The sequence below is a fragment of the Pseudonaja textilis genome, chromosome Z (assembly GCF_049901715.1).
Source record: "Pseudonaja textilis isolate UNSWEBS1 chromosome Z, rPseTex1.2, whole genome shotgun sequence".
NCBI lineage: Eukaryota > Metazoa > Chordata > Lepidosauria > Squamata > Elapidae > Pseudonaja > Pseudonaja textilis.
The window spans coordinates 60145112-60172887 of NC_142008.1; the positions used below are offsets into that span (position 1 = coordinate 60145112).

Sequence of the window (27776 nt, forward strand, 5' to 3'; positions counted from 1 at the left end):
TGAAGAATTTTTTTCTCCTTTTCTTTTTATTACTTTTGGGCTTTTTTTTCTCTACCATTTTTATCTTTCATTGTTTTCACTTTGGATTATAATTGGCTATTTCATAATTTGGATTAAGGTTTAGAAGAACCTGAAGATTTTGTTTAAAATGTTTAAGATGAGTAGGAAATTCATAGCTTCTGGCTCCTCAACTTCTACTTCCGCCTCCACACCATCTGGAGGACAACGTTCAATTCAGACAATGTTAAAGCAAGATAAAGAACAAGAAAAAGTGACTCAACAGATGATTATGCAAGGAATCCAAGACCTTAAAACAAAATCAGACACTATTGAAAAGAGAATAGAGAAGATTGAGCAAAGAACAGAGAATATTGAACAAAGAATAGGGAAAACTGATGAAAAAGTGGGGATTATTCAACAAATGATGGTGAAGTATGATGAGAGATTCCAAAAAATTGAAGAAGAAGATAAACAAAGAGACAAGAAGATTGGAGACATTGATAGCAGATTAACAGTGGTTGAACAAGATAAAAGTGGGATGCTGAAGTGGAAGATGGACAGATCAGAATTTTATCTCAGATTTCAAAACATAGAGGAAGAGAAAGGACAAAATCTAGCTGAGACAATGATAGAAATACTGGCCGAAGCTTTGGAAATAGCAGAGGAGAAGATGATGGATGGAGTAGATGAGGTATATCGAGTCTTCACAAGATATGCGATGAGAAATAACATACCAAGAGAAGTTCATATCAGATTTACAAAAAAAGCCATTAAAACACAAATATTACAAGTGGTAAGAGAGAAAACGTTGAAATACAAAGGCAAGGAGATTGTGATCTTACAACAAATACCTAGAAGAGTGAGAGAGATGAGAAGAGAATACTGATTCCTGACTAAAATGTTATTGAAAAAAGAGGTGAATTATAGATGGCTGATTCCATAAGGACTAATGTTTACATGGCAAGAACAGAGACACAGAATTGATTTAATTGAGAAAGCATAATTATTCTACGCAGAATTTTTTGGAAGAAGAGAGGAAGAGGCAGAAAAAGAGATTTCACTAATTGAATTTCAAGAGGACCAAATGGAGACTGAAAAAGAAGAAGGTGCAGTAGGTGGACAGGTGGAAACCAAAGAACAACATGAACCGAGATCTACGAGAGCTGCCAAACCCAACTACAAAATATAATCATGGAAGAGAAAAAACTGATTACAATGAATATAAATGGACTTAATTCAGCTGTTAAAAGAAGGAGATTTTTTTTCATAAATTAGAGAAATTAAAATTTGATATTTGTCTACAAGAAGTACATATTAAAAAACAACATGAACAACTGTTGGTACAGCCAAAATTAGGGAAAATATTTACTTCTTTGACTTAATGTAAGAAAAGAGGAGTGGTTTTATATATTAAAGAGACCATCTTAGCAAAATTGATTCATACTGATAAAGATGGAATAGTATTAATGGTGGAAATAATGGACAATAATACGAAAACACTCCTGATTGCAATTTATGCTCCGAATGATAAACAAGAAGAATTCTATAAAAAATTACACATGAAAATAATTGAACTGGACGATGTTAATATAGTTGTGATGGGAGATTTCAATGGAATTGTAGACAACAAATTGGACTATACAGCAGCAACAACAAAGCAAAATAGAAAGACTCTCACAAAATCCTTTTTTAAAATGATAGATGAAATAAACTTAAAAGATATATGGAGAGAAAGAAATGCTAAAACCAAACAATACACTTTTTACTCAAATAGACATTTATCATGGTCCAGAATAGAAATGATTTGGATTTCAACAGAACTAATATCTAATATTCAAGAAACAAATATTGAAACAAGTACTTGGGCAGACCACAATCCAGTGACAATTAAATGGAAAGGACAAAAAAGAAGATTGAGATGGACGTTAAATAATATTTTAAGGGAAAAGGGCTTCACACAGCGGATGGAGAAAGAATTGGCCTTTTTCTTTAGAGAAAATAAAAAAGAAGATACTTCAATTCAGAATGTATGGGCCACAATGAAGGCATACGCTAGAGGCTTGATAATAGACTATACAAGGAAAAGGAACATCAGGAAAAGGCAAGCCACTAAAGCTTTAGAAGATGAGCATAAAAGACTTGAAAAAGAGCTACAGAAAACGCCACAAAAAAAAGACATTAAGCTAAAATTGGACATAATTAAACACAAAATGGGTCAAATAGAGAAAGAAGAATTAGCACAGAAAATTAGAGGTGCTAAACAGAACTATTTTGAAGATACAAACAAACCAGGTAGATGGTTAGCATACAAATTGAGAAAGGAGAAAGAATCAAGGAAAATATTGCAGTTAATAGATGATCAAGGTCAAGTTTGCCATGGCAATAAAGAGAAAAAGGAAATTATTCGAGACTTTTATGGGAAATTATATAAGCAAGAGAATATTGATGAGGAAAGAGTCAAACAGTATTTACAGAATGCTAATCTACCTAAGATACTTAAAGAGACTGAATAAATGTTAGAAAGCAATATAACAATGATGGAGTTAACTGAAGCACTTAAGAAGCAAAATAATGGAAAGGCACCAGGCCCAGATGGACTTCCGGCAGAATTTTATAAAACATTACAAGAATCGCTGAACCTTCCATTGCTAGAAGTCATGAATGAAGTTATGTTAAAGAAGAAAATACCTAAATCATGGTCAGAAGCCTCTATTACACTTATTCCAAAAGAAGAGGCTGATCCATTGCAAATTAAGAATTACAGACCTATTTCTTTACTAAATGCAGATTATAAAATTTTTGCTTCAATACTGGCAGAAAGACTTTAAAAATATCTAAATAACTTTATTCATCCTGATCAAAATGGATTTCTGCCAAAGAGACAAATCAAAGTTAAGGTGAGAGTAATTTTGGACACTTTGGAATATTATGAGGTACACCCCGAAAAACAAATGGCTTTGATATTTTTAGATGCACAAAAGGCATTTGATAATGTGAATTGGAGATTCATGCTGTTATTATTGGAACAGATGGGTTTCGCCAGAAAATTTATTCAAGCAGTAGAAGCCATATACCATAAGCAAACGGCAAAGGTAATGATAGAGGGAGAATTGACAGATTCCACCAATATAAGAAAAGGTACAAGACAAGGATGTCCACTATCACCTTTGCTATTTGTATTAACTTTGGAAGTGTTAAACAGAAATATTAAGAGACGAAAAGAGTATAAAAGGAATGAAAATTAAAAAGGAAGAATTTAAATTGCAAGCCTTTGCGGATGACTTGGCTTTTATTTTAGAAGACCCTTTAGAAACAACACCAAAATTATTGGAAAAGATAGAGGCATATGGAAAGGTGGCTGCTTTGAAAATAAACAAAGATAAGACAAAGATCTTGACAAAGAATATGCTACTAAGATAAAAAGAAGAATTGGCAGACCTATTGAAAATTCAAGTCATGAACAAGGTTAAGTATTTGGAGATACATTTGACAGCAAGATGTAGTACATTAAAAGAGAATAATTACATTAAACTTAAACAGCAGATAGCGTTAGACTTGACGAAATGGAAAAATCTACAATTGTCATTAATAGGGAGAATTTCAACAACCAAGATGAATATTTTACCCAGAATTTTATATTTGTTTCAAACAATACCAATTAGGCTTGGAAAGGACTACTTTGAAGATTTAAATAAAATTGTGTTGAAATATATATGGCAAGGTAAGAAAGCGAGAATAAAGTTAAAACTCTTGCAAGATGCTAGAATTAGAGGAGGATTTGGTTTGGCAGTTGTACTACCAAGCTACAAACTTGATGTGGGCTAAGGAATGCATAATATTAAGAAATACTAGATTGTTGACATTAGAAGGACATGATCTGTTGTTGGGGTGGCATGCTTTTTTATGGTATAAGGGAACCAAAACACAGGGCTATTTTAGAAGACATCATATACTAGAGTCTCTGTGGTTAAATAGGGAGAAGATTAAAAGACAATGCTATTTGAAAATTCCAGTCTGGTTATCGACTATTGAAGCATTTTCCTATCCTATAATATACAAGAAGGAACAAACAGTTAGATATGGGGAAATTTTGAATGAAAAGGGTGAACTTAAATCTATGCAAAAACTAGAGGAACAAGGTATAAAGATGAATTGGTTTTCATATCTGCAAATACATTCAAGGTATGATAAAGATTTTAAAACAGAAGGTTTTTATGATAAATTGACTGACTTAGATAAGATCTTGACAAGTACTGATTGAAAGGTGATTAAAAGATTGTATGGATATCTATTAGAAATTAAACTAGAAGAAGAATAAGTTAAAGAAACTATGATTGCTTGGGGGAAGAATTTTGGATATGGGATTGATTTAGAGAAATGACAAAAACTGTGGTCTCAAAATTATAAAATGACAATGTCAACAGCATTTAAAGAAAATTTGTATAAGATGTTTTACAGGTGGCATTTTCCCCTGAAAAGAATAGCAAGAATGTTCAAGAATAAATCCGAAAAATGTTGGAAATGTCATCAGATACCTGGCTCATACTACCATATGTGGTGGACTTGTGCGGATGCTAGAAAATACTGGACTAAAATCCACATGTGGTTGGAAAAAATGACAAAAAAACATAGATTTGAAACCAGAGATATTTTTATTGGGAATTTTACCTGATACATACAGTAAAGATTTAAAATATTTGATTGTAAATGTATTAACAGCGGCTAGGATTGTATTTGCTAAAAATTGGAAAAATGAGAAAATACCATCGCAGGAGGAAACCATTAAGAAAATATTGGAATGTGCTGAAATGAGTAGATTGACGTTTGAAATTAGAGAACAAGAGGATAAACAATTTTACAAAATTTGGGACATTTTCTATCAATTGTTAGATAATAAAATATAATAATAGAATATGTAGAATTTTAGAAAATAATGAATATATAAAGATGTATTTCTTTTCTTTTTTTATTATTATATCTATAAAATGTTTCTAGGATAGATTTGGGAGGATTATATGAATTGTTATAAAATAAACTAAGTAAATTATAGTTATCTCGCAAAGTATGAATGAACAAAATTATAGTCAAATGATTGGTTAATAATGATATTAGGGTATTCAATTTTTGATTGATAATATGAGTAATTATGCAATATAACTGTAATTGAGACTATGAAATGGATGCACAAAAAATTTGTAAACCAACCAACACACAGTTTGTATATTTATGAAAGAAAGTTGGATGTTTTTATGTTTTGTTTGTTTTTGTTTGTCTTTAAAAACCAATAAAATTTACCAAAAAAAAAAAGAAGTATAAAATTTATAAACTGGATGTTATTTTATTGATCAAATTTGTTGATTTATTGATGAAATGTATATAGGTGCCTATTTCATAGAAAGTGATTTTTGGGAAGCATACAACAGTTAAATAAAACAATGAATATAAAATAATTATTTGTTAAAATCATTATATAATAATTATTAAGAAAGAATTAAAAATTATAAGGCAGAACTAAACAAAAAATAATAGAGGGTTGTTAAACATGAATTATATGTATTATACATTAGCAAATGAACTTAAGGTTAAATATTGCAATTTAAATTCAACTACTTTGCTGATAGTAAGAAAAATCAAGGTATGCCCTTCATTTGACTATTAGTTGCTCAAATAGTAAGACTAGCTTTGCAAAAATGAACAATACTGTACAAGTCATATTAATAAATCTTGTCTAAAGCAGCATTGGAAGAGAGCTACACAAACACTTGCCAATCTACTTATATCAATGGTTTAATAATAAAATCTCACATTATTTAGAAGTCAGCTGAGTGAGTTTTTTCAAACTGAATTTGTTATGTGTACAGAAGTCAAAATCAGTTGTTTTAGAAAGTGAAAGATAAAACAGGCTCTTACCATCCATCTTATCAGAAGTATCCTCTTTTTTTGGAGTAGCAAGCAAAGAAACAGGAAAACTTAATGTGTTAGACAAACTGTACTGACAAGGAACTATAAAATCTTCATTAAGGCAATTAATGTGATAGTTATATATTGATATGAGTAGTTTACAAACGCTTAAGATACTGAATTCATGCATATACTAATCATTAGCAAACAAGCAATTCCAAAATTATTAATGAAACATAGTACCAGTACCATGATACTAAAACACGAATTTTATTATTACCTCTGTTGTTATAATATCACATATAGAAATTTGACAGTTCAGGCTAAAAAAGAGCCAGACTACCCTATTTTTGCAGGATGCACACAGAGGTGCATATCTGCATATATGATTTATAGACTGGATTTAAACCTGGTTAGGCATATTTTATCTTAATGGAAATTAGTAGGGCCTACACTACTTATGACTAAAATTTCCACAGATTTTAGTGGAACTAAAATATATTTATGTTTGGACTCTATTAAAAGAAACAATTATTTGAGATCAAAGCCCTAAAGAAGAAAGAAAATTCACTACTATAGATCGTAGAAGAGAAGCCTTATGGAATTTTTTAAAAAATCAGTTAAGTAGTAAGCATGACTAGTTCAACAAACAGCCAAGGTTTGGCTATTTTGTTATAGTAATATTTTTAAATATACAAAGAATCAGTGTTTATGAAATCTGAGGAAATAAAATACATTGAACTAGAATTGTAATGTTAAAGTATAGGAGAAAAAAGAGACCATACATAAAATACTAGTAGTCACTAATGGAGCCCAAAATTAATGTTAAGTGAGAATTTGTTATGTGAGTTTTACAACATTTCTTGCCACAGTTGTTAAGTTAATCACTGAAGCTGATAAGTTGGTAACTTGATTGTTAAGGGAATCTGGCTTCCCCACTGACTTTATTTCTCAGAAAGTTGCAAAAATAATCACATAACCCTGGGACAGTGCAACGGTCATAAGTATGAACCAGTTGCCAAGCATCTAAATTTTGATCACATGATCACACGATCATGGAGATGCTGCAAAGGTTGTAACTGGTCGTAAGTCACTTTTTTCAAGGCTGTTGTAACTTTAAACAATCACTAAATGAACTGTTGTAAGTCAAGAACTACCTGTAAATCTATTCAGGTTATATTTGTTCTCTTTCATTTGTGGAATAATATACCATGCTAACTTGAAAAAAATATGTTGCTGAAAACAATTGCCCACAAGTGAGAAATAGGCAATAATTAAATGAACACAGATGAAATTTGTATGTAATACCTTGTTTTCTAATATTGTCAAGTTAGAGAAACTAGTTCCACCTGAAACCAATCTAAGCAGTCTTTCTCTTAACTTAATAAATGTATTTCAAGTAGAAGTCCCATAGATGGATGTACAAATAAATACCTCCTATCTTATTTTTCGTACTACTTTAAAAAGGGGATTGGGGGTTAGGGCAAATACACACACGCATACAAATTGCCAGTAAAATAATATACTTCATTTATCATATTAATTGATTCCTATAAAACACCTATAAAATTCTCTTTTTCCAATAGAAACAACAAAGCTTTTTAAAAAGTCAGGATGGAGAGCTGAATGGAAGGAGCTCTCCTTCTCTCCAGCTGCTGACTGGAAAACTTCAAAACCTCATTTGCCTTAATGAGGAAGAGGGGAACCCTGATACAATAATAATTTAAAAATATATCTGCAATAATCCTGATGTATTCATGTTGCCACAAATGTAAGAATATTTTCTTGCCCAGGTATTTGGGGTGAACTCCTGACCTTCTTACAGGGCAAAGATGATACACACTTTTTCTTAAAAAACAACAACTATACCAATCCAGATCTGGACATCTGACCATTGTAGCCAGATGTACACACTGACAAATAATTCTAACGTCCATCTCGATCTTTTTTTTTGTCCCTTCCATTTAATTGTCAATGGGTTATGATCAGCCCAAGTACTTGTTTCAATATTTACTTCTTGAACGCTAGATATTAAGTCTGTTGAGATCCAAATCATATCAAGTCTGGACCATGATAAATGTCTATTTGAATAGAAAGTATATTGCTTAAGTTTAACATTTCTTTCTCTCCATATGTCTTTTAGAGTTAATTCATCTATCATTTTAAAAAAAGATTTAGGAAGAGTTTTTCTATTATACTTTGCTGTTGTTGCAATATAATCGAGTTTATTGTCCACGATTCCATTGAAATCTCCCATCATAATTATATTAACATAGTCCAGTCCAGCCATCTTGGTATGTAATTTTTTATAAAATTCTTCCTGTTTATCATTCGGGGCATAAATTGCAGTCAAAAGTATCTTTCTATTGTTGTCCATTATTTCCACCATTAATATTCTCCCATCTTCATCTGCGTAAATCAGTTTTGCTGGGATAGCCTCTTTGATATATAAAACCACCCCTCTTTTCTTACATTGAGTCAAAGAAGTAAACAATTTCCCTAATTTAGGTTGTACTAACAATTGTTCATGTTGCTTTTTGATGTGTACTTCTTGTAAGCAAATTATATCAAACTTTGATTTCCCTAATTTATGGAAAATCTTCCTTCTCTTAGCAGCTGAATTCAGTCCATTTATATTTATTGTAATCAGTTTTTTCTCTTCCATGGTTATATTTTATATTTAGATTTAACCACTCTCGTGGGTCTTGATTCACGCTGATCTTTAATATCCACCTGTCCACCTACTGCACCTTCTTCTTTTCCAATCTCCATTTGTTCCTCTTGAGGTTCAATTAATGAAACCTCCTTTTCTGCCTCTTCTTCTCTCCCTCCAAAAAATTCTGTGTAGAACAGTTCTGCTTTCTCAATTGAATCAATTCTATGTCTCTGTTCTTGCCACGTGAACATCAATCCTTCTGGGATCAGCCATCTGTAAGTCACCTCCTTTTTCAATAACATTTTGGTCAGGAATCGATATTCTCTTCTCATCTCTCTCACTCTTCTAAGTATTTGTTTTAAGACCAAAATTTCTTTACCTTTATATTTCAATGTCTTCTCTCTTGCCACTTGTAAAATTTGTGTCTTCATGGATTTTTTAGTAAATCTAATATGGACTTCTCTGGGCAGATTATTTCTCATCGCGTATCTTGTAAAAACTCGATATATCTCATCTATTCCATCCATCATCTTCTCTTCTGTTATTTCCAAGGCGTCCGCCAAGATTCCTATCATTATCTCAGCCAAATCTTGTCCTTTTTCTTCTTCTATATTTTGAAATCTAAGATAAAATTCTGACCTATCCATCTCCCACTTCAGCAACCCACTTTTTTCTTGTTCAATCACTGTTAGTCTGTTATCAATATTTCCAATCTTCTCCTCTCTTCGTTTACCCCCTTCTTCAACTTTTTGAAGTCTCTCCTCATACTTTGCCATCATCTGTTGAATATTTTCCACTTTTTCCTCCATCCTCCCTGTTCTTTGTTCAATGGTATCTGTTTTTATCTTAAGATCTTGAATTCCTTGCATAATCATCTGTAAAGTTACTCTTTCTTGTTCTTTTTCTTTATCTTGCTTTAACATTGCCTGAATTGAACGCTGTCCAGATGGTGGGGAGGCAGAGGTAGACACAGAGGCACCCGAAGGTATAAGTTTCTTACTCATTTTAGATGGTTCCAGCTCTTCAAATTCTTTCAAATTTTAATCCAATTAAAAAAAAAGAGTGGCCAATTATAATCCAAAATGAAAAAAGCCAATAATAAAAAACCCAATAATAAGGGAAAAAGAAGAAAAAAGAGAAAGAGAAAAAGAAAAAAAAATGAAAAAAGAAATGGAGTTGGGAGGAGCTGAGGAGTTGGGAGGAGCTGGCGCCGTGACGATACGGTCTGCAATCGAGCTCCTCGATGGCAGCCGATATCTTTGTTTCCGGCCGGTCCAAACGGACCTAAACTGTCCCGTAGGGACGGCTATTGTGAAGAGCGTACCCTGTGGACTCCGGGGACACCGCAAAATCCCTGGATGACCCGGGAGAAGCTCTTTTTGCTGGCAGCGGAGAGGCAGCCCCCATGCTGCTGAAGTCGGGGCAGCTCCAGAAAGAACGGGTCTGAAAGAGAGTCTGTCGGTTGGGTGAGAAACCTTTTTTTTTCTAATTTTTTGAGGTTTGAAAGCTCACTCTGATTACTAGAAGAAACCTGTGTGATTTTTTTTGACAAAACTGATTAAGCGGCGTTTTTTCCAAGGGAGACGTCAAAGCGAGGCTTTATTTGCTTTTTTTCCCCTTTGCTACCGGACTTCATTGTTACTTACTGGATAACTGGACTGTTCCTTTTTATATTTATATATTTTATTCTCCCTTTGGATTTTTCATATTCTAATTTTTTTTAAGGCTAGAGGCTCCCTTTGGTTACTTTTTCTTTTTTTCTCCTTTTTTGCTTTTTATATATATCTATATATTTCCCGCGGGCTTTTTTTTATTTTAATTATGCTGTCCTGAGAGGAGGGGGGAAAGTGAGAACTAAGAAACTTTGTAACACTGCCAACTAGAGGCTTGGAAATATTCTACTTGAACTGGAGAGAGATGTGAAAGACTCCTTCTCAAGGACATTTCCTGATAAGATAGAGGAAAGAGCCCTGTAGAATATTATTACAGGTGCTTTTCTGGATTCTTGTCTATAATTAAACATCTATGGTTTAGCTTTGAAGCTTGTGGGAAAGAGAAGGGAGTCATAATTAGAGCCTTGGACAACTAAGCAGAGTGCAATGAATTGTTTCCTACTTCCTTTTTCTAATTCTTTTTTAGTTCCGCCACCCCCTCCACCAGCATTACCCGATATTTTTATTCTAGTAAGGTTTTTATTTTTAACTTTTATTTATTTGCAAGGGGAAGCCTTTGAATTTTTCATTTTTATTTTATTTTGATATTTTTTTTCTTTTCCATTGGGACTTTTGCTTTTCTTTTTAATGTATATCAGTGGACTATCTTTTTTTTCTTTTCTCAATTGAGATTTTCTTGGCTGGATTAAGGTGTGGAATTTGAAGAAACTTATTCCTTTTGTTCTTTTTTCTTTTTCTTCTTTTTGGCTTTAGTCTTGTTTATTATTATTATTACTGGGTTTTTAATTATTATTATTTTTATTTTTTCTTGTGGATTACTTCATAATTGGATTAAGGACAAATAATTCTAAATAAGATTTTTATATTGAACTGATATCATTTAGAACTGTTTTTTTATAAAAAAGACATCAATCTCAACTGTAAGTCATTGCAAACTTTATTCCAGAAAACTGAACACACCGGTTCATATCTATCTTATTTTTATATAGTATTTATCTTATTGCCTGCCTTTTATCACGAAAAAAGATTGGTATGAGTTTTATTCCCCCTTTTCATGCAAAGAATATAAAAATTTATAATTTTCATTGTGTAAGAATTCCACAGCTACTAACATAAGAATGAGAAAAATGTTAAATGATATAATTTTCAACATAAGAAAAAGAGTAATGAATTTCTCTAATTTTATTAAGTACAGACATTAAAAAAAACATTAATTAAACTAGTTTCTCATGCTGTTTTACTTCCTTTCACATGTTATTATAAAACCCTTTAATAAATTTACATGCCAGCAACTTACGAGACTAAGTTTATGACATGTAAGTTAGTTTATCCCAGTTGCAAGTTTGCTCACTCTATATATACTATTAAATATGTTTATAGGTTAAACGTGTATTGATTTTTATAAATTTTCTAAATTAGGAGGTTATTTTTAGCTGCAAAACTTCAGCCTAACAAGAAAACCCAAAGGTTTTTCAAAAAGCAACTGGACTTTCTTGTTTTTCAGAGCTGAAGAAGCTTCTTGGATGAGAAGTGAAATGTCTTCAAAGAAAAGCAAGAAAGTCCAGATGCCTCTTGAAAAAGCGTCTTTGGCACAACTATGACCTGGATGACTGAGAATTTCCATAGACACCTAACTAGAAAACACTGAATAATATGGAAAAAACAGTGTCAGTAACTTATTTACTATGAATTAATAAATGTCTTAATTGCTGGAAAAAAATTTATTCACTAAGTTAGATAACTCACTGATATAACTAAATAAAGGGAAATATCATTTCAATATACATGAAAAATTCTGATAAGTGGTTTATTGTATATTGAACATATTTCCTACCTAGTGAAGCATATGATCCTGGAGGTAGACCAGCAGTTGCTAAGCGACCAGTTCCTGACGTGGCATGACGTGCCTTTGCCCCAGCGGCAGCATTAACATCAATATCACTGCAAGACCTCTGCAGTGTTCCTAGGGTCAGAGCAGCTTTGCTACCACTTGAAACTGAAAGAAAACAGGAAACTGCATATCAAGATTCCCACCTCATGCTGACACTTTAAAAAGTCCTCAAAAGATTTCCCTAAGTTACTTCTAAAGTTTCCAAATTCTACCTGGTCTTGTACATTGAGCAAATTACCTCTGTTAGTCATACTTGAAGAACTGGCAGTGGACCATTTTGAAGAGAAAGGACGGCTGAAAGAAAAAAATAATAATTTTTGAAATGTAAATTATTAAACATTTCAAAAGGGTAAACATGTCCTGTTCTCTTCAATACTCTTAAACTTGTATAAAAACTCTAATCAAGAAACATTTTCTTTGAGGAAAAAATCTTGGAACACTTTTCTAAATATCTAATATTGAATATGTACTGAAAGATAGGCCCCATCTAAATAAGGCAGTGAGGATATGTTACATTAAAAATACATTTTTATCTGTAATAATATATGGAAACAGCCTTGGAAGGCAGGAGTAAGAGCTGCAGACTAGGCAAAAATCAAATAAGACGCAGCTGAGCCTTCCAAAGGACTGTGGACAAATGACTCAGAAGAGATTCTCACTAATTTCTTTTGGGTTGTAAAGATAAAGGGTGAGAAATGTACTTTCAGATTTACAATATTCTGTTAAAGCAAACTGTTAACAAAATAATAAAGTTAGAGCTGCTACCTCTGGATGTGCCTCTTGTCTAGATTCCCTTGCAAGATAGACAATATTATAATTTTTCATTCTATAGGTGGAAATAAATTCAAGAAAAAGGCCCTAATCTGAAGTGGACTGTATATAGATCTTGTGGACAAAAGTATTTTCTTCTAGACTGACACTTACTTTAGACTTTCTTGTGAGCTGGAAGATGACCTGTCTGATTGTGGAAGTGATGCAATGCTACCAGAATTCTTTAAGTAAGTCTGGAGACTTCTTTGATAGGATGGTTCAAGACTATTATACAGAACTTCTGCCTCACCAGGAAAATGATTTCTTAGGCCTAGATAAGTCCTAAAAGAAACCACATAGAATTTATTAGAGGAAGGAAATATTTCTGGAAATAGAAACAATGTTCCAACACTAGTAAAAAAAAAATTTTTTTAAATGAGAAGTCTCAACATCAAAAAGTTGTGTATCCAACCAAAGCTAGAATAGAAAAGAACCATAACTATTAACATATTATATACTCTCTGGAGTTATTGAATGTTAGTGAGTGGTCACATAGGACTATTTGTTTATTAAATACATGTATGTGACTATCCAACAATGATTCCAAGCGGCATACAACAATAAAAATTATTTTTTTTAAAAAAAACCCAGAAAATATGTGGGCTATTCTTTTCTTCTAAAAAGTACCAGTACTTTCAAAATTAGTTAAGCCAAACTTTGAATTAATCTCACTTTCGTGCCTCCACTCTTGCCTCAGCATCAGCATCATGAATGCCCTTCTTGATAGTTTCAACCAGAACAGCTGCATGCCTGTAAGAGAAACCCAGAAATAAATATTACTTTTAATTTATTTTAATTTCATCAGAGGAGTTGCTGTTTCTTGAAAAAAATTAGATAATGAATGAAAAAAAGTTCTTAGAAGAGAGTAGCACCTAACCAGCTTTACCCAGACCCAGATGCTAATTGGTTCTAATTAGTACTTGGACTAACATGGACAATGAAACTGATTTGATTATTTGTCTTGGGCCACAAATAAAAGAGCACAATATGTGCCTGCTTTTCGGCAATATTGGGAAAAGCCTAGTGAGTAGATATAATAAAATCTTGGAGTCAAGTTCCTGAGTTCTGCAGGAAATCTGGAAAAAAAAATTGGAAGCTCTTGATTTATACAGGAAGGAGGATTATGCATTGGAATTCTAGCAAGATAGCAATTTTGCAATATATTATAGCAGACAATCTATGTTACTATGTTTCTGATAGAGATAATAGGAGAATGGTGAAAGATCTAGTAAGATCTTGGTTAAAACAAAAGAAAGATAAAGCAATGATTTCAACTATTAGGGGTGAAAGAGATGAAATCCATAACACTTTAATGGAAATAAATTGCCAATTTTAAAAATTTGATTCAGACTTACATAGTAATCTAGAAAGCGTGTTGAATGAAAATATTTAGGTTTTTTAAAAGAATATATAATTAAGCTAACTAATGTAGATTATAAAAGCAACTTGGATTTGCTCCACTACCTGAGATAGAAGTTAAACAAATAATTTTTAAAAAGGAAAGTGGTAAAACACCAGATCTAGATGGCATCCCTATTGAGATATTAATCGTGGATTATTTTAGAAAGGAAAAGAAAAACAAAGATTAACCTGAAAAAAGTGAATATTTGAGAAGGATTAATGTGATCTTGAATCAGCTAGGAAAGGAATAGTATGTAGATATGAGTGTGCAAAAATTCTCTGCTTATCACTCACAAAAATTAGAATTAAACTTAACTGCTACCATTGAAAAATAAATTTGAATTTCTATAAATGTAATGTTTCTCTTTAGAGGAGAGGACTTCAGTTACAGATCTAATGTTTTAAATGCAAAAAGCAATTTTAGCACTGTATTGTACTGAGATGATCATTATCACAAATGTGATTTTACATGCTGTTAAAAATAAGAGTGCCTTGGAGTTGGCTAGCTATAGCAAATTTGTAATAATAACACCATCAAACATCTGCCTATCCCAAGTCCTTCAGAAGGATTTGATAGGTGTATAAAAATGTCAACTATATTCTAAATATCTGGTTGACTGTGCAATCAATCAAAATAATAATTTGCAACTGATTCCTCTGTCAATAATACCAAACAAGTCAGGCCATGGCTACTAAACATCAAAAACATCTGCCAAGCTATTCCTCCTTTTCTATGGATGATCTGAAACTATAGAAAAACCCAACCTGAAATAGAATCACTGCTCAACCGTTTCCAAATATACAGCCAAGATATTACAACAAACTCTGGACTAGACAAATGTGCCATCTTACCAGTAAAGAGGAAAAAGTGAAAACTGAAGGAATCAAGATGTCCTGTGGAAATGACCTCAATGCAAATTATCACTACAAATAGCAATAGCACTTAGACTTATAAACTGCTTTATGGTGCTTTATAGTCCTCTCTAATTACCTGAGTATCCTTCAAGCTGACACTATCAAGTACACCAAATAGATTAGAAGATTAGAAGTGAATGAATCATGCAAGTGAAGAAGAACTTAATATCCAAACTCAGTGGCAGAAATATGATCAATGCAATTAACACCTGGGCAATCCCAGTAGTTAGATACACAGCTGGAATGGTGGAATGGACTGAAGCAGAACTAAAAGTCCTGGATAGGAAGATTTAAAAAAATACTTAAAATGAATCATGGCCTTCATGCCCACAGCAATATTGGTCCACTTTGTTTACCAAGGAAAATAGGTGGGCATGGGATGTTGCAAGAACACCAGATAGCTGAAGAAGAAAAAAAGGACATTGAGAAAATATGTGTAGAACAGTGAAGAAGATGCACTGAAGCTACTATACAGTGAAGGCTTACTGAATACTCTAGAGAGGCCAACCTGCCTACTAGAAAGATAAAATGAAAAACAGAAAAGAGAGATGGCAAGGCAAAATATTTCATTGCCAATACATTAAAAATGAGCATTAGAAATAACAAAAAGTGTGAACAATCCACTGAAGCTAATACATGGGCAGTAAATAAAAAATAGCAGGCAAAGTAGATACTAACAAGACCTGACAATAGCTAGAGCAGGAAAGTTGAATAAAGAGACTGAGGCCACTTAAGACCAAGTCTTAAAGCAAATGTGTACAAAGTCAGAATTGAAAAGACAGTATAGACAGCAAATGCCGCTTCTGTAAAGAAGCTGAAGAAACAGTGGACCACCTAGATAGCTGTAAGCAGATTGCACAGGCTAACAAAAACAATGGCATAACCAAGTAGCAACAATGGTGCATTAGAAGATGTACAAAAAATACCATTTGCCCTTAAGCAAGAAATACATCCTAGGCAAAAAACGTCTGGATAGTAGACATAGCAGTATCTGGACACAGCAGATAGAAAAGAAAGAACTGGAGAAAATACCATCACAGGAGGAAATCATTAAGAAAATATTGGAATGTGCTGAAATCAGTAGATTGACATTTGAAATCAGAGAACAAGATGATAAACAATTTTATAAAATCTGGGATCTATTCTATCAATGGTTAGAAAATAAAATATGGTAATGAAATACGTAGATTCTTAGAAAATAATAAATATATAAAGATGTATTATTTTCTTATTACATCTACAAAATGATTGTAGGATAGATTTGAGATGATAATATGAACTGTCACAAAACAATTTAAGTAAAATATGATTATTTCATAAAACATGAATGAATAAAGGTATAGTCAAATGATTAACAATGATATTAATGTATTTAATATTTGATTGAAAATATGAGAATATATACAATGTAATTGTAATTGAAGACTACGAAATAGAAGCACAAAACAATTTATAAACCAACTGGCACACTGTATGTATATATATGGAAGATGGCTTGATGTTTTTATGTTTTGTTTGTCTATGTTCATCTTAAAAACCAATAAAAAATTTTTTTTAAAAACAACAACCAACGGCATAACTAAGTAGCAACAATGGTGCATTAGAAGATGTACAAAAAATGCCATTTGCCCTTAAGCAAGAAATATATCCTAGGCAAAAAAAAGTCTGGATAGTAGACATAGCAGTATCTGGAGACAGCAGATAGAAAAGAAAGAACTGGAGAAAATCACAAAATACAAAACTTGTAAATAGAAATAGAACAATTTAAAAAACATTTGGAATATTGCTTGAACAGAATTGGCATTAACAAAATCACCATCAGTCAATTATACAGGAGCTTTACTTGGAATAGCTTACAACCTATGACAATATTTTTAACACCATCAAATAACAACATCTGTCTATTCCAGGTCCTTTGGAAGGATTAGATAGGTGGATAAAAATGCCAAATCTAATCTAAACCGACTGTGTGACAACCACGATAATAAATTAACATTACCAAACAACATCTTTCAATCCCAGTTCCTTGGGAAGAACTCAACAGGTAGAATCTTAATTCATTCTAAACATCTGGCTGACTGTGCAACAAAACATCATAATATCATAAAATATAAAGACTTGCAAATAGAAGTAGAATGACTATGGAAAAAGAAAACAAATTAGTACTAAGAGAAATGGATGGCTTGGGACTTCCGGTGGTGGCACCACGCTGGTGCAGTGCAGGGGAACAGAGCTCCATTCTGAATTTTTGTGATCAGTAGCCCATAAGGGTGAAGCTGGATTCTGGAGGGATCAGCGATAGGAGAAGATTCAGAGGCAACGGGTGAGGTGCAATCCCCTGCTGCTGCAAGAAGCAATCCTGAAAACTGATGCGGAAGAGATTGGTCTTTATGATTCAATCCAGAGACGTGGCAGCCTGATCGATTAAAGCAGAAGCAGAGTGGAAAGCAACGCAACAGTGAGGAGTGGGACGAAGGAAAGTGCTGACTTCTTTTTGTTAACCGAGAGACCTGTTACTTGGAGGAAGAAGAGAGAGGCTCCAAACCGAGGCAGAGAGACAAGCAGGGATTTGGCGGTAGGAGTGGTTATGGAAGAATGAATGAGTAAACAGTGACATCAAGAGTCTGATAGACTGAGAAAAAGAAGGGAGAGACAAGAGAGAACTTAGAGTTTCTGGACAGTGGAACTGGCAGGTGACAAGAAACTTTGAAAAAACATTTGATTGTTGGTGGTTGGTTGAACAGAATGATATCGAGAGAGTCTGGGTACAGCAAGGAAAGAAAAGGAAATACGACCAGAAGGAGGAGTGAAAGTGACTGTGCAATTCAGAAGGAGACATCTTGAAATTAAAAGAGACTGGTTATTGCTGACTAAAGCATTCTTATAGCGGGTGCCCTTCAGAAAGATAAAAAAGAGATCCAGAACGATATAGATGAAGCATACAGGGTGCATACAAACTATGTGTGGAGGAATAAGCTACCAAGAGAAGTCCATGTACAATTCACGAGGAAGGTAATCAGAGTTCAATTGTACTGAAAAATGAGAGATGGGCCACTGATTTACAAAGGAAGGAGGTGGTGACTCTGAAACAGACACCTAGAAGGGTTAGGGAGCAGAGGAGAAACTACCAATTCCTATCAACTCAATTGGACAAAAATAAGATTACGTTCAGGTGGTTCATTCCGGAAGGACTTCTGATATCCTGGCAAGAAAAAAAATTCAGAATTGATACATTGGACAAGATGCAAGAGTTTTATGAGCGATACTTGAGGACAGAAGAAGAACAAGAGAATAGAAAAGAGGTGGAGAGTAGGAGTTTAGAGGAACAAACATCAGAAGATAAGGAGTCAGATCAAGAACCAAGAGAGCAGAAAACCACGAGGAAGGAGGAACTACTAGACCATGGAGAGAACTTGGGGAAGAAAAGAAGCAAAAGTAGTTATATACAAAAAATAAAATGGATCTTGGAACCACCCTGATATCAATCAATATAAATGGAATGAATTTACCAATCAAAAGGAAACAGACATTGATAAAACTTCAAAAACAAAATGTAGACATTGTTTGCCTCCAAGAGGTTCATATTTCTAAACAATATGGAGGTATCCTAGAAATTCCCAAATTAGGTAAACTGCTTCTAGCCTTGGCAAACAAAAAGAAAAGATATATATATAAAGTAATGGCTGAGACCAAGGCAGATTTACGGAGATAATGATGGAAGAATGCCACTGGTAGAGATGACTTTACATCAAAAGAAAATATTGTTGGCAATAATCTATGCACCGAACACAAATAAAAAGGAATTCTATTGTAAACTTCACAGGAAAATAATTGAAACAGAACAGGAAAATGTGTGTGTAATAGGGGATTAAAATGCAGTGTCTGATATAGAAAAAGACTATATAAGTAGTAAGAAAAATAAAAAAAAAGAGAACACTCCCAATCTCATTTAAAAGAATGGTGCAAGAACTGAACCTAAAAGATACTTGGAGGGAATTAAACCCACAAGAAAGATAGTATATCTTTTTTTAACCCCCATAAATCGTGGTCGAAAATCGACATGATATGGATGGATTCAGAATTGGGAAAGGACATTGAGGAGATAGATAGTATGCCAAACACCTAGGGCTGATAACAACCCTATAAAAATGAAATGAAGGGAAAGTGGAGAAATGGGAGATGGACCAGAAGCCTACTAAAAGAAAAAGAATACACCCAAATGCTGGAAAAAGAATTAAAATTATTTTTTGAGATTGAGAGAGCAAACAACATTACAAAATTTGTGGGACACGACAAAAGCTTACATAAGGGGCCTAATAATAGCTTATGCAGCAAAAAGAAATAAGGAAAGGAAGAAACAACAGATAATATGACAGGAGAAACTGAAGGAACTGGAAACCAAAATGCAGAAAGACCCCCACAATGAGGAAATTAGAAGAGAAAGAGATATACTGAAACACAAAATGAATATAATGTTAAAAGAGGAAATGGCTCAGAAACTCAAAGTGGTGAAGCAAAATTATTTTGAGAATGCAAACAAGCCAGGGAGGTGGCTAGCACATAAACTGAAAAAGGAACAAGAAAAAATAATAATACATGTGCTGCAAGATGAGAATGGGAGTTCCTGCTACCAGATGGATAAAAAGAAAATTATAGCCCAAAAGTTCTTCTGTAGTCTTTATGCACAGGAAGAAATATCAGAAGAAGACATTTTACAACATCTAAACTATAGGAATCTACCCATAATATCAGATACTGTAGGGAAATGTTGAACAATAAAATTACCATGAAAGAATTTAAAGATGCAATTGAAAAACAAAAAACCAACAAAACACCAGGCCCCGATGGAATTCCAGCGGAGTTTTTAGAAAGAAATTCAGAATGCTAGAACTAGAAGAAATAATGTTAGAAATAATGTTAAATAACTAGAATAATGTTAGATCTGTACAACGAGGTGCTTGGGCAGGCAAAATACCAAAAACATATTCCGAAGGAACATACAGATCTTCAGCAGACAAGAAATTACAGACCGATCTCGCTTTTAAACATAGACTATAAAATCATGGCCACAATAATGTCTGAAAGATTAAAAACAATACTAAGCGAAGTCATTCACCCTGACCAGAATGGATTCTTCCGAAATACAGATAAGAGACAATACAAGATTGATCATGGATGTCCTAGAATACTACGAGACCCACTTAGAGAAACCAATGGCATTGATATTTCTGAACGCACAGAAAACGTTCGATAATTTGAACTGACAATTCCTCATAAAACAAATGAGTATGATGCAATTTGGCGAAAAATTTGTAGGGTTCATTAAAACAATATATAATACACAAACTGCAAAAGTGATATTGAACTGAGAAACAACAGATGGTTTGAATATTATTAAAGGAGTAAGATAAGGATGCCCATTAGCCCCACTTTTATATATATTATCAGCAGAAGTACTGCTGATCCAAATTAGGCAGAATCAGGAGATAAAAAAATTGATTACTAAAAAAGAATACAAAGTCCAAGCTTTTGCAGATGATATGGCATTTATCATTGAAGATCCAACAGAGATGGTAGTATACTAATTCGTGAAATAGAAGAATTTGGAATGGTAGCAGCATTAAAAATTAATAAGAAAAAGACGAAAATAATAACTAAAAATCTCACTAGGAGTCAAAATGAAGAATTGGAATATGAATTAGGGATACAAATAGCAAAAAAAAAAGTATTTAGGAGTTTGGCTCATGGCAAAATGCTCTTCCATAAAGGAAGATAATTATGATAAAATAATATTACAAATACAAAAAGATCTGGATAACTGGGCCAAAATACAACTCTCATTATTGGGACAGACAGCAACTATAAAAATGAGTATACTATCCAAACTCTTATTCTTGTTTCAAACAGTGCCGGTAAAATTGGGTAATTTTTTTTGATGATTTGAATAAAAGAGTTGCGAAATTTATATGGTTATAGAAAAAAACCCGGGTAAAATTTAAACTTTTACAAGATAGTAGGCATAAAGGAGGATTTGGACTTCCGGACTTTGAACTATATTACCAGGCAGCAAATACAACCTTGACAACAAAAGAATATTAGCAATAGAGGGCCATGATCCCCAGTTGGAGTGGTATGCATTTCTTTGGGAAGGGAAAAATAGTTGCCATACCTACTTTCAGAGACATCGTGTCAGGGATGTTATACTGTATGTTTGGGACATAATAAAAAAAAAACCACTATGTGAAAATACCAACCTGGCTGTCAATGATGGAAGCAATGATATACCCCAATGCACTGGATTTAAATAAGATGATAAAATATAAAGAACTTTTAGATGAAAAAGGGGAACTAAAAACTCAACAGCAATTAAAGGCACAAGGAATGGAAATAGGATGGTGGCCATATCTCCAAATACAAAAATGGTATAAAAAGGATTGGGAACAATTTGGCTTTTATAGAACTCAACAAGAATAAGATAAAATTATACAAGGAACTGGGAAACAAATGATTAGTTAAATGTACAATTATTTACTGAAATGGAAGAAGAAAAAGTAAAAGAAAATATGATAATTTGGGCCAAAAATTTTGGATATGGTATTGATTTGGAACAATGGGAAAAACTATGACAGGTAAATGATAAATTAAGGTTGTCAGTTGCATACAAGGAGAACCTTTATTAAATGTTCTACCGCTGGGAACTAGCCCCAGCGAAGCTAGCCAAGATGTTTCCCAATATATTGGCAAAGTGTTGGAGATGTACTCACAGCCAAGGAAAGTATTTTCACATGTGGTGGACCTGTCCCCAAACCCGGAAGTATTGGCTCAAAATTAAAACATGGTTGGGAGAAACAACGAAACAAAGAATTGAATTAAGACCTGAATTGTTTTTATTAAGTATAATAGGATCAAGTTAGTAGGAATTTCCAATATATTATACTCCATATAGTAACCACTGCCAGAATTTCACTTGCTCAAAACTGGAAACAGGACACTATTCCCTCCGAGACAGCAATAATAAAAAAGAACCTCAAATGCGCTGAAATGGACAGGCTAATGATGATATTAATAGAGAAAGAAGAGAAAGAGTACTATAAGATATGGAATGTTTGGTATGAGTGGACGCAAAGTCATCAATCAACAACAAAATTGTGAAAGTGTTAATTAATGATGTGTGTGTGTGTGTGTGTATAAATAGTTTTATAAGCTAGAGTGAGAAATAAGAATATAAGTGAGTAAGAATGGAAAAATAATTGATATAGTTTTAGATTTTATCAGCTAGTGTGAACACCATTTCGGAATTGTTGTAAAAAGTGGAAATTGTCTTTTTAAATGTTTAAATGTTGAATAAATAAATTTAACTAAAAAAAGAAAAGAAATGGATGCCATGGGTGCAATTCCAAAACATGGAGCACCACTCAAACACCATCAATATTAACAAAGTCATCAGTCAATTGAAAAAGGCAGTTTGGAACAGCTTACATTCTGTGACAAATTCCAAATCCATTCTAAACATCTAACTATGTGATCAACAATAACAAATTATATGAACTATTTTTTCTTTTTGTGGAAAATATAAAAAGCTGAATCAACCAGTACAAAAACATTTTATTACTTCAATGTACCTGGATAAAAATGACTACTAAATTCATCTAAAAGCTGGAAAGATTATCAGGAAAGTATAAATTATATGGAAAACCGCTAAATGCACTCCAGTAACATGTGGAATACTACCTCTATTCCTGTTAGCAGTACAACTCAAAATTGACATATTTGAGGCAATATCTGTTCCAAAACATTTCCCTGACATATTTAATTATTTAATTAAAACTATACAGAGAAAATCCCAAAGATGCTATTTCAAGAGGCAATGGCACTTTCTGTTTTTCTTTCTTCTTTTGAAGACATTTCACTTTCATCCAAAAAGCTTCTTCAGCTTTGGCTGGATGGTGAGGAATGGAAGGATTTATACTCCTTGCAGACAGCTGGTCATTTGCATTCTTTTAGAGCAGGGGTCTTCAAACTTGACAGCTTTAAGACTTGTGGACTTCAACTCCCAGAATTCCTCTTTGAGTCATGTTAGGTCAGGAATTCTGGGAGTTGAAGTCCACAAATCTTAAACTTGCCAAGTTTGAAGACCCTTGTTTTAGATAGTCATTTGAGGCAACCTGGAGGTTTATCTGTGTCATCAGGGTCACCTAAGTGGTGCAAATGGATGTGGTGACTTCTTGGAACTGTGGAAAGACGGTGTTGTAGACTGGAGATAGATGGTATAGTATTCCTCCTCTCTGTTGAGAGGGTTGTTCAATTTTGACATAGATGGTCTCTTTGACTCCTCTTTCAAACCAGCAAATGTGGACTTTGCTGGTTTGAAAGAGAGGCATTTGTGTTTTAAATGTAGATGGACTGCTGAATGTTCTCCTATGCTGTGCATGTATGAAGTATATGAAGTGGTTGTTTGTGCCTTGCTCAGTTTGTGCCTGGGTGTTTTATCCTTGGGATGGACAAGCTTGGAAAAAAAACCCCAGAAAGCCCAGCTGCCTCTTTAAAAAACATCTTTGGAACAACTATGACCTGGACTGAGACTCTCCATAGACATTTACACAGAGAAAGCTGATATATTTATTCTCCATATCTCTTCTATAACAATGGAAGAGAATATAGGGAACAATTAAAGGAAAAGAAGGTAACAAACAAAGCTTCCATTGTTAAGTTTGAGCCACCCAGAGTTGGAATGCGTTGGTTCTTGTAGTACAGAACATTTTTTCATCGGATTATATACATGGTTCTGAATAAATATCATACTAACTACAATACAATTTACCATTACAATTTAAGGCAATTGAAAGATATTTTGAAACAGTGCTCACAGACTACTTTTGCAAATACTCTTTCATTAAACTTTTTCAAATATTTCTTAAATTCATGCAACAATATGAACAATTCTCTCTCTCCCTCTTTTACACATACACATACACACTCACACACAAACATACTGAGGCAAGCATAGAGAGTCTCTCAAGTCTAGATCACATTATATTTTTAGAAGTTTCATAGTTGTTTTGAAACAAACAAAATATTTTTGCATTTTAACAATAAGGAGAAATTTATTTCATAAAGAACCATTTTCTGAACCCCAAAAGAGGCACAAATCATACCTTTCCAAAGAATGGGTTTGCCATTCTTGCAACAATAGGTCTAGAAATTCAAAAGAGCGCCTAGAAAATATAAGGTTTAAAGTCAATTCTAAATTTATCTGAATTAGTTACAGAAGGTAAAGATTCTAACATATTAAAAGTCTTTAATTACTAGAAGTCTGGGAATTTGACAAACAAACAACTATACTGAATTTAAAAGGAGGCATTATGATTTCTTTATCCCTTACTGTTAACCTTGGTTGAGTCATTATACATTTCTTTGAAGTAGATCTGGATGATCCATACAATGCAACATTAAAAAATGATATTTTTTGTTAGGAACAGCAAAGATGTGTCATGTGATGTTGTGCTTTAGAACCGCATCACTTAGCAATGGAAATTCTGGTCCCAAATAATTCCCTCAACACTGTCCAACTATTTACAAAGTCTGCACTATTATTACTATTAACCTTCTCATCACTCCTTATCACTCATCCCCTCCCACTTGTGACTGTATGACTGTAACTTTGTCACTTGTATCCTTACGATCTATACTGACTGTTTCCTAGTATGATTTGTTTGCTTTTTGTACCCTATGACTATTATTAAGTGTTATACCTTATGATTCTTGACTCTTGACGAACGTATCTTTTATTTTATGTATACTGAGAACATATGCACCAAGACATATTCCTTGTGTGTCCAATCACACTCGGCCAATAAAGAATTCTATTCAAATATTGTTCTAACTTGATAACTGTCAGCAAAGTTCTATGTCCTAAATCTGAAAAATATCCCTTGTAGATGTAACTATATATTATGGCAAAAGTCATTCTTAATATTTATTTCCATTTATTAAAATGTGAAATGTAAGTCTATTATTTTTTCTTAAAGTGAACTTCATGTCAGATTATAAGGGTGGGAAATTGACAGCAATTAAAATTGTTATTAGAGAGATTCATATTTTTCTAATATTGGTTAATGTAACATTCAAAGGTTAAAATTCAAAACCCTCACCTCCTTACTGCCACAGATTTTGAGGTACAGTTGCTGGTTATTAAAGGTATGAGTCTTGGCACATGTGTATGCTGAAAAGAAAAAAAAAAAATCCTGAAATCTAGCTGAATGGATTCAACAGAAGCAATGTTAATCAATTAATCTCCATACTGTACATCCATTTCTGAGTGTCTCACAAACAAATGAAGGAATAAAACACAAAATAATAAACGCTTTTGTCTTACTTCATTTGCAATTTAGTTGGAATATGGTTTTACAGATTTTAAGGCTTGGATAGATATATTTCAATCTGTTCTAATTCAAATATTAAAACACTTCTTTAAATGTTTAGCTTTAAATGTATACACAATCCTCTCTCAAAGAAGGACTTCAAATGAGCATAAGTCCAATTTTAATCCAAGAAAAATAAATTAATAAACCAGTTAAGTTTCAGATGGTGGTATTTAAATTAAATAGTTGCATATAAAATGTTATTGTTACATTTGTACTACATTCAATGTATATAAAAGAGGGCATTCTGACTGAAATATTGCAGAACATTAGGAAAAATCACATCTTTTTTATATTTATTGCTTGATGTAATTAGCAAATGTTTTTCAAATGCAACATTTGTAACATCTTAAGCCCCATTCTAGTAGTTTTCAGAACTAGCAGAACTGTTATTAGTATTCAGGCAATGTTTTTCTCTTATTATCAGTTTTATATAAAACAAAACATATACGATACATAAATACTGTATATACTTGAGTATAAGCCGAGTTTTTCAGCACATTTTTTGTGCTGAAAAAACCCCCCTCGGCTTATACTCGAAATCATTCCCTCTGAAAAAAAAATGGTGTGGAGCTCCGGAGCTGGGCAGCTGCTTCCCCTGCTTCCGTGTTTCCTTTGCAACTTGTAAGCATGGGGGTAATCGGAAGCAGAAAAGTTCTTGCATGAGGATATATTGTTTTTTCTTTAACTGTTTTTATGGGGGGGAAAAGACCCACTGTCATGTGAGAATGCTCAGACACGAAATCTATCCGCCTGAAAATAAGTGTGTGTGTGTGTGTGGGGATTTTAACAGAGGGAAGACATAGGGAGAAGGCAAAAGTGACGGAAGATCCTTCAGGGGAAACTGAGGGGAGACTCACCTTGGTCCAGATGAGCCCCTTTCCCGCCCCTAAGGAAGCAGAGGCAGCCAGCAAGGGCAGGCAAGCCCGCCGCAGACTCCTTCCGTCCTCGCTCCCACCCACCCACCCAAAGCCACGAAGTCCCCCAATCGCGCAGCCCAGAATCGCCCTCCCCTCAGGGGGCAGCAACGGACGCCCGGTGTTTCCTGAAACAAGAAGCTCCGCCATGCAATGAAAGCGCCCTGGCTCTAGGCTCAGAAAACAACGCGAGCCGAGGTGGCTTCGTTTCCTCAGCCCTAACTGCTTTCAGTCCGCTCGGGAGGGAGGAGGAGGTGGTGGCAGAGGCTCGCGTTGTTTTCTGGCTCTAGGCTTGCGATCTCAGAAAACAACGCGAGCCGCTGCTGCCCCTCCTCCCCCCCCCTCCCGAGGGGACTGAAACACCAGTTTGCATACAGAAGAAATAGATCTAAAGAGGATGCTATAGCCATCACTCTTCACACTGCTGATTCATCTGGAACAGTGTGTGTGTGTGTGTGTGTGTGTGCGCGCGCGCTATGTGAGGATGCTTTTTGTAGATTTTAGTTCTGCGTTTAACAGAATTCTTCCACATAGACTAGTGTCTAAACTTCTGGACCTTGGACTTTCTTATTCAATCTGCCTTTGGATTATAGATTTCCTATCTGGCCGCTCACAGAGGGTCAGATTAGGTAATCATACCTCTTCAGCCCTTATTCTTAACACTGGTACACCACAGGATTGCGTGTTGAGTCCCTTACTCTATACTCTTTATGTGCATGACTGCTCCTACTCACGCTAGTAATACTATTACTAAATGGAGACCAAGTGGAGCAAGTGGCCAGTTTTAAGTTTCTAGGTGTTACCATAAAAAAGGACCTGGGGGCGCACATTGCAGCACTGGTCAAAAGTGCCCAGCACAGATTATACTACCTGAGACTTCTCAGAAAATAACAACTAAATGAAAAATTGTGGTGACCTTCTACCGCTGCACCATAGAGAGTGTCTAACTTACTGCATCTGTGTATGGTTTGCCAATTGCACAGTGGCAGATAGGACAGCACTCCAGAGGGTTAACGTCATTGCCCAGATGATCATTAGTTGTCCTCTCCCCTCTTTGGGAGAGCTTTATAGCCACGCTGCCTTAAGAAAGTTCAAAACATTCTCAAAGATCCATCTCATCCTGGGCACATTTTTTTTTTGAACTATTACCATATAGCAGATTGTACAGGATAATAAAAACAAGGACAAAGA

General features: G+C 34.0%; 1 protein-coding gene across 46 annotated transcripts in view; it reads right to left on the bottom strand.

The window, feature by feature from the left end:
• Positions 1 to 27776, bottom strand: part of CLASP2 (cytoplasmic linker associated protein 2) — a 289137-nt gene that overhangs the window by 129416 nt on the left and 131945 nt on the right. For 28 of the 46 annotated variants that reach the window (XM_087915692.1, XM_087915719.1, XM_087915717.1 and 25 more), the window contains 7 exons: positions 25399 to 25469; positions 24403 to 24462; positions 13604 to 13681; positions 13046 to 13213; positions 12360 to 12415; positions 12065 to 12226; positions 5911 to 5934 (listed from right to left, as the gene is read on the bottom strand). In XM_087915692.1, coding sequence (XP_087771818.1) covers positions 5911 to 5934; positions 12065 to 12226; positions 12360 to 12415; positions 13046 to 13213; positions 13604 to 13681; positions 24403 to 24462; positions 25399 to 25469 — 619 coding nt within the window. The remainder of the gene's footprint in view (positions 1 to 5910; positions 5935 to 12064; positions 12227 to 12359; positions 12416 to 13045; positions 13214 to 13603; positions 13682 to 24402; positions 24463 to 25398; positions 25470 to 27776) is intronic. The other 18 variants (XM_087915720.1, XM_087915696.1, XM_087915693.1 and 15 more) reach the window with 1 other exon arrangement.